We start from the raw sequence: 11,926 nt of genomic DNA on the forward strand, positions 1-11,926 counted from the left end.
CATAGAGATAAATTTGGTTTTGGAGATTTGGGTTTATCGTCTCCTTATAATACACTAATTTCTTTTTTCCCTTGAGCTCTTTATTTTTCTATAATTCCTCCTTGAATTAGAAAGTAATAATATTTTGAATATTATCTGAATTTTGTAAGATGATCTCCTCCTTTATTCCCCAATGTTCTAGGCAAGACTGGGCATCCTTAAGCCACCCTCCCTTGAGTTGAAAGTGGAGGTTTTTTCTAGAGTTAGAAGCAAATTTTAGAAGCCTCTTGACATTTGGTGTTGTACAACTTCTTATACATAGCGATATTTTCAATGGGGTAAAGGCTTGCTTCAATTAGGAGGATAGGGAAGGGAACATTCCCTTTAATCTTGAGGTTGTAGCTTATACACTGCATTTGGATTTGTTCAAGCTTCCTTCATGACTCTTTGGATATAGTGCAACCCCAAATTTGAAATTCAGATTAGATTCTTTTTATCCTAGATGCAAAGACAGGGGCACTTGCAATTATTTTCAAGCCCATAGTAAGCTTTCCAACCTCCATTTATCATTTTCTAAATGCCATAATTCTAATTGAGCTTATGATGGATGCCAATTCTCAAATATTTGTATGAAAGAACTTTCTCCAAAGAGTTGTTTTCATAGTTAAAATATCATAAGTGATTCCTTTGAGCTTTAATTATCATGAATTTAGTTGTCTGTACAGTCATATCTATTTTGGAGCACAAATCATAAAGAATTTTAACTTGCCAAAAAAAATATTATCAATATAAAGATAAAGATCTATTAAATTTATTTATATATTATTTAAGTATTAAAAAATAAAATAATATATAATACTAAAAAGAAGAAAAAAAAAATATTTTTAAACATCAAATTATAAATTTATTTTAGGATATAAAATATTAATTACTTATAACATTTTAACATATTCTTTAAAAATAAAAATGAAAACATTATATTATTTAAAAATATAAAAAAAAATCAAAATTTTATAAAATTTAATTTCTATATATCTATATATAAAATTATAATTATTTAAAAATAAATTTAAAAAAATGATAAAATTTTAAAATAAATATTAATTAAATTAATATATTTATTTATTTTAAAATAAAATATTAATTAAGAACCATTTAAATATATAGTTAGTGAAGAAAACTAAAAGATTGAACAATTAGCTGAAAGCATATACACTCGTTAAAATCTTGACTACCAGATTGTTGGGTATTTTTCTCGTGTTTGTAATTGGATTAATTTGTTAAAAAATGAAATTAAAATATCATTTTAAAGCTTCGGTATTTGCTTTAACTCTTTTGTGTATTTGCGTCAAAATGTATTGGTATCTACGTTAAAATATTTTTAATTAATAATTTAAATTCTTAATAATATTTATTTAATTTTATTTTGAATTTGAACTTTAGACGTGTATATAAAATTCACAAAAATTACAATCCTATCCGGTGGCCGTTCATGTCATCCACAACCATACAAGAAAACCACTTAAACCGACACACCTTTATCTATAGAAAAAATATCCCCACATATAAAATGAATAATCACCGGGACTGTAAAGCAAGATGCTAAAAAAACAAACTCTTTGTGATTCAAACGGGATTTAAAACAATTGAATAAGTAATATTTTCATACGATGAAGTCTTCCTTCAATCTTTGCTGCAATTCCTCCACGACGCCCCAGTACCACCGCAGTTTTGGACATCCAGAGGCATAAAGTGTGTCCAACGACCCCAACTGTTCAACACCTGCCAGGTGTTCTAACTCAGAGCACTCCCTAACATCTAGTAATTGAAGCTCTGTCAACTGCGCCAAACCCGGTATACTCTTCAGTTTGCAACACTTACGCGCAGCCAACCGCTCCAGAGATACCAGTGTTTCAATACATGGCAGCTCCTCCAATTCCATGCACCCGTCAATGTTCAGCGTTTGAAGCTCTGTCAAATGCTCCAACCCCTGTATGTTCTTAAGCTTGACACAATTAAATGCCCACACCTCCTGCAAAGATACCAGTCTTTCAATATTTGGCAGCTCCTCCAATTCTATGCACCCGTTAATGTTCAGCGTTTGAAGATTTGACAGCGGCTCCAAACCCTGTATTCTTTTCAGCTTGACACAATTAAATGCACACAACTCTTTCAAAGATACCAATCTCTCAATACTTGGCAACTCCTCCAGTTTTATGCACCCGCTGATGTTCAGTTTTTGAAGCTCTGTCAGCCGTTCCAACCCATGTATGCCCTTCAGCTTGACACAATTAAATGCAGACAAGTCCTCTAAAGATACCAATGTCTCAAGACTTGGCAGCTCCTCCAATTCCATGCACCAGTTAATATTCAGCTTTCGAAGCTTTGTCGAATGCTCTAACCCCTGTAAGCTCTTTAACTTGAGACAATTAAATGCACACAGGTCCTCCAAAGATACGCAGGTTTCAAAACTTGGCAGCTCCTCTAATTCCATGCACCAGCTAGTGTTCAACATTTGAAGTTTTGAAACACCAGAAAACCCTCCTATTTTCTTCAATGCGCCGCAACCCTCCAACTTTAGGGTTCTCAGGCTTGCTGGAAATGCTCCAACCTCCACCAGGCCATTACAATCCTTAATTTCGACATCTTGAAGGTTCGCTAACATGCCAAAGGAGTGTAGGAGCATCTGCAAATTGGAGCAGCCGGACAAGCGGAGAGTTTCGAGGCTCGTCAACCCGCCAAGTGATTCTGGTAGGCTCTGCAGCTGGGAGCAGCCGTCCATGCTGAGAGTTTCGAGGCTCGTCAACCCGCCAAGTGATTCTGGTAGGCTCTGCAGCTGGGAGCAGCCGTCCAAGTGGAGCGTTTTGAGGCTCGTCAACCTGCCAAGTGATTCTGGTAGGCTCTGCAGCTGGGAGCAGTTGTCCATCCTGAGAGTTTCGAGGCTCGTCAACCCGCCAAGTGATTCTGGTAGGCTCTGCAGGTAGGGGCAGCAGGACAACTCAAGAGTTTCGAGGCTCGTCAACTCGCCAAGTGATTCTGGTAGGCTATGCAGAGAGCAGTCGGACAAGTCGAGAGTTCGGAGGTTCTTTAAATTGCCAAAGGAAGCTGGCAGCGACTTAATATCTAAACAACACCGTAACTCCAAGTAATTCAAGGACTGCAGACGACAAAATTCATCTGGCAAGATATTCAGACCAACCGATGCATGTCCGCTGTTGTGCAAGACAAATTTTTCGATATAATTCAACCTTTCATTGGACTTTGGGATATTGAGAACCCGACCATCGATTTCCAACTCCCTAATCTGCACAGGTGCCTGCAATTTCATATTTTAAATTGGGCTTGACACTGGATGGCACACTTTCTGTAAATTGTGCTAGAGCAGGTAAATTTTTATAATAAAAGTCAACTGAAAAATGCAAAGCTGTAGACAGAAAACAAAATCACATAATTACCTGGCATTCATCTGCCCAGATTGTTTCAAACTCCTTCCCCTTTATTTGTAAAACTCTTAAATTTTTCATTAAAATCCATGAAGGCAGGGAGGAGTACGGACAGTTAATCCAGCGGAGCCATATTAGTTCTGGTGGCTGAGCAACATTCAATATGCTTTCCACACAATCACCTTCTGCCGCAAGAAGCTGCAACCTGCCCGTGAGTTCCACAAGGCTTTTGAAATGTTGTGGAGACCATTCCGGGCCATCACTCGGAACAACGCTAACTCCACGCACCTAAAACACGATTGATCGATATTTATGCAAATTAGATGAAAAACTCAAAATTTACAGACAATTCACACCATAACGGCATTTCAAAATTTGATATCAGAACATTATTTTCAGTGTCACTCTAAAGCTTCAAAATACGTACAGGTGAGTGCTGATAAAGAAGGTTGTCAGTTGGACGCCAAATACGACGCCAAGAGTCTGGAGGCTCTTTCTCCGCCAGGTCTCTCCCCATATCCCTAAGGTGGTCGTGCATTCTTATTTGATTTTTTTCGTCTAACTCCACAAGACACCTGTTTTGTAGATTCCGAAAACCCAGCTCTCCTTCCCAGCCAGATCCGTCCCATATCCTTATCGCTGTGTCTCTGTCTTTGTGTAGAAAGAAACAAGCAATGTCTAAGAATATGTGCTTCTCCTCTTCCTCCAGACCGTCATAGCTAATTCTGAGTCTGCTTTGGATATCCTTGGGAAGTGCTTTGGAGATTTTGCGAAATTGGGCATGCCAATACTTCAAATGTTTTTCACCATGCATATGCGCCCCAAGCACCATGAGAGATAGCGGCAATCCATTACAGGCTTCCAAAAACAGATTAACTACTTCTTCAAAATCCACATCTGGATAAGATTTGTCAAAGGCGTGAGAACAGAAGAGCTCTTTCGACTGTTGCGGATCCAGTCCTGTGAGCTTGTATATGCACGACTCTACAATTCCCCCTCTTATAAGAACATCCATATTACGAGAGGTAACTAAAATCAAGCTACCGGATGGCAGGACATCCTTAGCTGGTGAAAGTAATGCATTCATTTGCTTAATATCATCTACATCATCTAAAATGATGATAGCTTTAGAAGCTGCGAGATACCTACTCAGCATCTCTATACCTTCATCGATGCTGTTTATCTGCCCATTCCATTGAGCCAAGTCCTTAAGAAGCTGACTCTGCAAAGAAATTAAAGGTTTGTCTCTAACATCAAATAAAAAACAAGATCTATTGAAATGTGATCCCCGACGGTTAAATATTTCTTTTGCGAGGGTTGTTTTACCAACCCCTCCAAGTCCTACAATTCCTATAACTCTGGTCTGCTCGCTTTGCTGCTGCAAACACATTTTCCTCTGAAAATCTTCTACTTTATGTTCCAAAGCGATTGGATATTTGGAAACGTGGAGTTTTCTTGGAAATTTTTTCAACACTGCTTCCACGATCTTTTCAAGGAGTTGCTGCTACTGCCGCTGCTGCTCGTCACTGAACAAGATTGTGAGAATAATGCAGAAATAGTTAGTTATGAGTGGTTGAACTGAATTAGTTGTAGGTGGTTGAACAGAATTAGTTATGAGTGGTTAGGAATTAGTTTGTGTTATTTCCTATATAAGTGTGATGTAATTGAGCAAAGAGAGGAATGAAGTTGTGTGAGCTTTGTCTCACGTTTGCTGGTGTTTTCTGCCTGTCTATTTGTTGTAGTTTTCTGTTTTAATTTGGTATCAGAGCCACTCTGCCATTAGAGTGTGCCACTGTTTTCTGAAGTCGTCGTTTGAAGGAAATAACGCAGAGAATGACGCTGTTGCCATAAAGAGACTGCCGTGAAGAAATGCTGCGTGAGTCCTGCACGCGGAGAGAAAGGGAAAGCCGCAGAAGAATAAAGCAGCAGAAGAATTTGTCTCGTACTGTTTGAAGTCAGACGGAAAGGAGGAGCTGCCGCTGCCGCTGAAGGGCCCTCGAAACTGCCATCGTGAAGAGGAAGAGAGCTCTTGTTAAGAGCCGATCCTGACAGAGAACGAGCTGTTTCCGCTTGCTGGAGCTGTCCGCTGCAGAGCCGCCAGCCGAGAGTGACTGCCTGGTAACACGATCATTTTTATTTATTAACCAGTTTTCCTGTTGGATTCTGCCGGAATCAAGTTTTCCAACCTTAAGAAGCTTGCGATTTTTTGTTTGAATTTGGTCATTGGTGGAGAGATGGCTAATCCCCTTGCAGATTCATATTTAAATGAGTCTTCAAGACTTGATGGAGAAAATTATGTCAATTGGAAATTTAAGATCATAACAGTACTGGAGGCATACAATCTCTGGCCGATTGTCAAAGGTGACGAGACCAAGCCTCAACCTCCTACTAATACTCAAGATTGGGAGAAGCGTGAAATGAAAGCAAGGGTGCTGCTACGCATGTCAGTGAAGGACAATATTATTCCTCACATTCGGGACTGTGAAACTTCGAAGGCGACATGGGACACTCTCAAAGGTTTGTATGAGACTACTAATGCAAACCGTATTTTATTTTTACAAACAAAGCTGTTATCTATCAAAATGGATACCAATGAAAGCATTAGCAACTTTGTTTCCCGAATTAAAGACTTTAGTGATAAGCTTGGTGATATTGGTGAAAAGGTTTCTAGTACAGACTTGGTAACTGTTACTTTAAAGGGGTTAGTCCCAGACTATAAAGTCTTTATTTCAGCTCTCTCAGCTAGACCGACACCTCCTACATTTGAAGACTTGGCTGGAATTCTTCTTCAAGAAGAAGAGCGCATGAAAACTTTTGAACTGGAGTCAAATGGTTCTGATTTGGCTTTGACTGCAAGAGGCCAAAGACCATTCCGAGGGAGACCATGGGACAGAAACAGAGGTCGTTTTCAAGCAAAGCAGAAAGGTATGGCACCTCCTGATTCTTATGTTAAAAGGAACATTGAATGTCATTATTGTGGAAAACTTGGACATCTGGCTAAAGATTGCTATAGGAGAAAGAATAATGAATCAAATCAAAGACATCGCAGGCATAATGGAAATTACATAAACAGAGACACCTCAGTGAATGATGGATTTAAAAATCTTAAGTTATTTCTTTCTGATGCTGCATTGTCTGCTGAAACTGATGATGAGAATGCTTGGTTTATAGATTCTGGTGCCTCGGCACACATGACTTGTAATAAAGAATGGTATGATAAATATTATGAGAAATCTGATGGTACACACATTTACCTAGGAGATGATAGGTCACTTAAAGTTCAAGGCTATGGCATAATAAATGTGTACTTACCTAATGGACAAATGCGACAGATTCATAATGTGATGTATGTACCTGCTCTCAAAAAGAATTTGCTATCTGTTTCCACTATCACTGATAATCATTTAAAAGTAGAATTTGGTAAATTGGGGTGTATAGTGAAAGATGTTCAGGACCACTACAAGGTTGTTTCTACAGGTACCAGGGTTGGAGGATTGTACAGATTGGATGTGACAGTCAAGCGCCATGTTGCATTGACATCTCAAGAGACATCGACAGCAGAATTATGGCATAACAGGTATGGGCACCTAAATTACAATGATTTATCGTTGTTACAAAGGAAATCAATGGTTGAAGGTCTTCCTGTTATGAAGTGTGAACATTTACCATGTGAAGCTTGTGCACTTGGTAAGCAGCATAGAGAAGAGTTTCCTGTTCATACTGAGAAACGAAAGTATGATATACTTGAATTAATTCACACTGATGTATGTGGACCTATGCAAACTAGGTCTCTTGGTGGTGCTTCATACTTTGTTATTTTTATTGATGATAGATCTAGATATACCTGGGTCTATTTCATTAGAAGGAAAAGTGACATATTTGAGTATTTTAAAGAGTTTCGAAATATGGTTGAAAAACAAACAGGAAAGTGCATCAAAATACTCAGATCTGATCAAGGGGGTGAATATAAATCAAAAGCATTTAACACCTATTGTAAATCTAATGGAATTCAACAACAGTTCACAGTGCCACATACCCCTCAGCAAAATGGTGTTGCTAAGCGATGGAATAGAACCTTGGTGGAATCTGCTCGTAGTATGCTGCAAGGTAAGAACATCTCTAATGGTTTCTGGGCAGAAGCCATTAACACTGCTGTTTATCTGAAGAATCGATGTCCCACTAAGAAATTAGTTTTTCAAACTCCTTTTGAGGTTCTTTATGGTTATAAACCTGATGTGAGTCATTTCAAAGTCTTTGGATGTATTGCTTTTGCTCATATTCCTAAGGCTAACAGAAGCAAACTTGATGCCAAGTCCATCAAGTGTGTTTTCATTGGATATTGTACGGATCAGAAAGCCTATAAATTGTTTGATCCAAGTTCCCATAAACTATTTGCAAGTCGTGATGTATTGTTTCATGAGCAGACTGATAAAAATAACACAAAGAATGATACATGGCATATTTCTAATGATGCACATCTCAAGCTTGATACTTTGATTAAGCAGGAACAGGAACAGGTCCAGGTACAGGTACAGGATCAGGATGATAGCAGCAGTATGAGCACATCTAGCAGCAGTGAGTCATCACAAGGAGGTGATACACCTCAAAGCCAACGAATCATGGATGGAACACCCACACCAAGAAGGTCGTCCCGACAGACTCGGCTTCCTGAAAGGTATAGAGACTATGCCTTAATGTCTAATATAATGAATGTTGAAGAACCAATTGATTATGAGCAGGCTAAACAACATGAACCATGGATTAATGCTATGAATGATGAGTATGCTTCTATTATGAAAAATCAAACATGGGAATTAGTGGAACTTCCTGAAAATAAAGTTCCAATTGGAAGCAAATGGTTGTACAAAACAAAATTTAAAGCAGATGGTACAATTGATAAATTTAAGGCAAGATTAGTAGCAAAAGGATATGCTCAACAGGAGGGAATTGATTATGAAGACACTTTTGCACCAGTAGCTAAGTTGAATACAATTAGATTACTGATTGCCTTAGCCACAAAACATAATTGGAATATACATCAATTGGATGTCAAATCTGCTTTTCTAAATGGTGATTTAAAGGAAGAAGTTTATTTGGTTCAACCTGAAGGGTTTGTCAAACAGGGACAGGAGCATCTGGTTTGCAGGTTAAGAAAGGCATTGTATGGTTTGAAACAGGCACCAAGATCATGGTATGTAAAGGTTGATACCTTCTTTCTTCAGAATGGATTTGTGAAAAGCAAAAATGATCCTAACTTGTATTTTAAGAAAGATGAAAAAGGAAATGTTGCTTTAATATCTTTGTATGTGGATGATCTCATTATAACAGGCAGTGCTCACAAGTTAATTGAAGAAATTAAAGTTCAGTTGTCACAGGAATTTGAAATGAAAGATTTGGGTGAAATGCATTACTGCTTAGGAATTGAGGTATGGAGAGAACCTGGTAAAACTTTGATCACTCAAAGCAAATATACAAAGGAGATTCTTAAAAAGTTCAATATGACAGATTGCAAAGCTATGTCAACTCCCTTAGAACAAAATGCAAAGTTGTACAAAGAAGATGGATCGAAAGAGGCAGATGGAACATTATATCGTCAGTTAGTGGGAAGTTTGAACTATCTCACCACTACCAGACCAGACATTGCATACTCAGTCAGTATCCTTAGTCAATTCATGGCTAAGCCTTCAGGAAATCACTGGATTGCTGCAAAGAAAGTTTTCCGATACTTAAAGGGAACAGTGAATCTTGGTATTATGTATACTGATGTATCTGATGTTGCACTGACAGGTTTTTCTGATTCAGATTGGGCAGGAAATCCAGATGACAGACGATCTACCTCTGGCTATGCATTTCATATTGGATCAGGGGTCGTATCTTGGAGTAGTAAGAAACAGCCAACTGTTTCTTTATCATCAACAGAATCAGAGTACAAAGCTTTGACCAATGCCACCTGTGAAGCTATTTGGTTGCGGAGAATTCTTGCAGATCTTGAAGAAGCGCAAAGTGGTGCAACATGTATCAATTGTGATAATCAGAGTGCTATCAAATTAGCACATAATCCAGTTTACCATGCTAGAACAAAACACGTTGAGTTACAGTACCACTTTGTACTTGAGAAAATTGAGTCAAATGAAATTGGATTGATATTTTGTAACACCAAGGATAATGTGGCTGATATATTTACTAAGCCCCTTGGTAAAATCAAATTTGAAGTTTTTAGAAGTCAGTTAGGTATTGTAGAAAATCCATTTCTCCATTAAGGGAGGATGTGAGAATAATGCAGAAATAGTTAGTTATGAGTGGTTGAACTGAATTAGTTGTAGGTGGTTGAACAGAATTAGTTATGAGTGGTTAGGAATTAGTTTGTGTTATTTCCTATATAAGTGTGATGTAATTGAGCAAAGAGAGGAATGAAGTTGTGTGAGTTTTGTCTCACGTTTGCTGGTGTTTTCTGCCTGTCTATTTGTGAGTTTTCTGTTTAATTAAGATTAAGAGTACAATTACCAGTCAGAAATGCGTACATAGAATGTAATAAATGTATCAATCAAACAAATTAAAGACCAGATTATGTGGGAGAGTAGGAAGCCTAACCCATTATACTTCTCGAGTTCAAAACCGCTTATATCAGCAGCAACATTAAGAGCCTGCCTCCATTTTCTGATGGTGTCAGACTCGTATCGTGGCTTTTCATGTTGATGATCGTCACATGTTTTCTTCTTTTGGAGCTTCTGCAGAGCTCGATCATACAGTCCAGTACTCCTCCTAAGATCGGATGGCTTGACACCGTAGAAGATAGGAATGATACGTGCCTTCGACTTCAACATCAATACGAGTTCTTTCAAACACCACTCCGATTCTGCATATCAGGGAGAGAAAATAGCAATGTGAACTGAGGCTGTTTGAATAGCGCCTTCGATTTGACAAGTTAGGCCATCTCCCTCTCGCAATTCTTCAATGTCCAAAAATGATCTGAGACCGTGTTTGCAAAGGCGATTGTAGAGATCGGTGGCAAAGGGTTTCTTGCAATCTGGCCCGCGATGATTAATAAAAATATCAAAAACATTGTAGTTTTTGTTGGCATAAGAGGTGGATGAGGATGCCATACTATATTCACAGATTGAAATTACAAGATCGTCTGGTTGTTCTGAGGAGCAAAATGGCTACCAGAAGATGACCCAAGCTACCACTACTTCACTTGGCCTTTCTTGCGCGCTGTCTCCCAGCGGAGTCCACCCTTTACATTGAATGAAAGTTACGACCTCTTTCCTTTAATTTTTTCAATTTATTATATAAACGATGCGATGAAAGTGCCGCGTGCCAGCAATTTCCGCGTTGAGTGCACATGACCTATGGGTTGGTCTGCACGAACCTGACTACTACTGGCATGGTACGACATAAAGCCGTGTCATAATTTCACATGAAACGTTATTCTCGATAAATTCTAAACTTGATTATTTTGAGAAATTATTTTCTTAATCTTGATTATTTTGAGAAAGTGGAAGGAAAATGATGGGGGAAGTGGTTTGAAATTTCATTTTAGATGTGTATTGGAATTATTTTTTTAATCTTGTTTATTTTGAGGGAGTGGAAGGAAAATGACAAGGAAAGTGGTTTGGAATTTCGTTTTAATGAAGACTTAGTGCATTAAGCATTCTCACTCAGGATTTATCTTTACTGCACCGATCACGTTTAGTGGATCCCGCCCTGGATTGAGTAGACACCACATGTTTCAAAAGTTGGATTTTTTTGGTTTCTGAAACCCTTTTTTCTCGTATTATGGAGAACAACTCCCATGGATTGACATAAAGTTGAAAACAACTGTTTTAATAAGTATTTTGATGGGACACTTATTTGTAGGATGAGACTCGAATGTTTTTGGATTTTTAAGTGGTTAAACTTCAATTTGAAATTAGCAAAAAAATATATACATCTTAATTTTTTTTTTATATACTTGGCATGTGTAAATGTTTGTTTGTATTTACTTGAATTTAATATATATATATATATATATATATATATATATATATATATATATATATATATATATATATATATATATATATTTAATATTAAATTCATTATTTATTTATTTTTAATATTTTTTTATGTATAAAAGTATGTTAATAATCTAATATGTAAATGTACTTACTAAAAGTAAAAATATTTCTTATAAACCATTAAAAAACATTTCAAGTGATATATTTTTTCTTAATAATTATTTTTACTATCTATTATATTTTATTTATTATATTTGAAAGATAAAGTAATGTTTCTACTCTATTAATTATATTATTAAATTCCAATTAAATATTAAATCACTAAGATGTAAATGGATAGTTACAACTAAATTAAGGTAAACACGCTTGTTCATCGTTCATCAATATTATTCATTTTAAATAATTAAGTTAAAACCATAGTTTCAAAAAGTTTTATATTATCTTCAAATTTTTAATGTTTAAGTTTCTTTGTCATACTTAAAATATTTCATTTTTTTAAAGTACGAC

At 37.0% G+C, this 11,926-nt stretch overlaps 1 protein-coding gene across 1 annotated transcript; it reads right to left on the bottom strand.

Moving 5' to 3' along the window:
- Positions 1 to 1,615: 1,615 nt before the first annotated feature.
- LOC149212589 (disease resistance protein Roq1-like) lies at positions 1,616 to 10,627 on the bottom strand. The gene is given in 4 exon segments (XM_089388735.1): positions 1,616 to 3,295; positions 3,435 to 3,710; positions 3,850 to 4,948; positions 10,014 to 10,627. Coding segments are annotated over 4 exon segments (3,540 nt in total). The 5' UTR covers positions 10,526 to 10,627; the 3' UTR covers positions 1,616 to 1,642.
- Between the last annotated feature and the right edge of the window lie 1,299 nt (positions 10,628 to 11,926).

The sequence above is a fragment of the Pinus tabuliformis genome, chromosome 1_1, assembly GCF_031772625.1.
Source record: "Pinus tabuliformis cultivar Carrire ecotype Pingquan chromosome 1_1, CPIR1, whole genome shotgun sequence".
NCBI classification, from domain to species: domain Eukaryota; kingdom Viridiplantae; phylum Streptophyta; class Pinopsida; order Pinales; family Pinaceae; genus Pinus; species Pinus tabuliformis.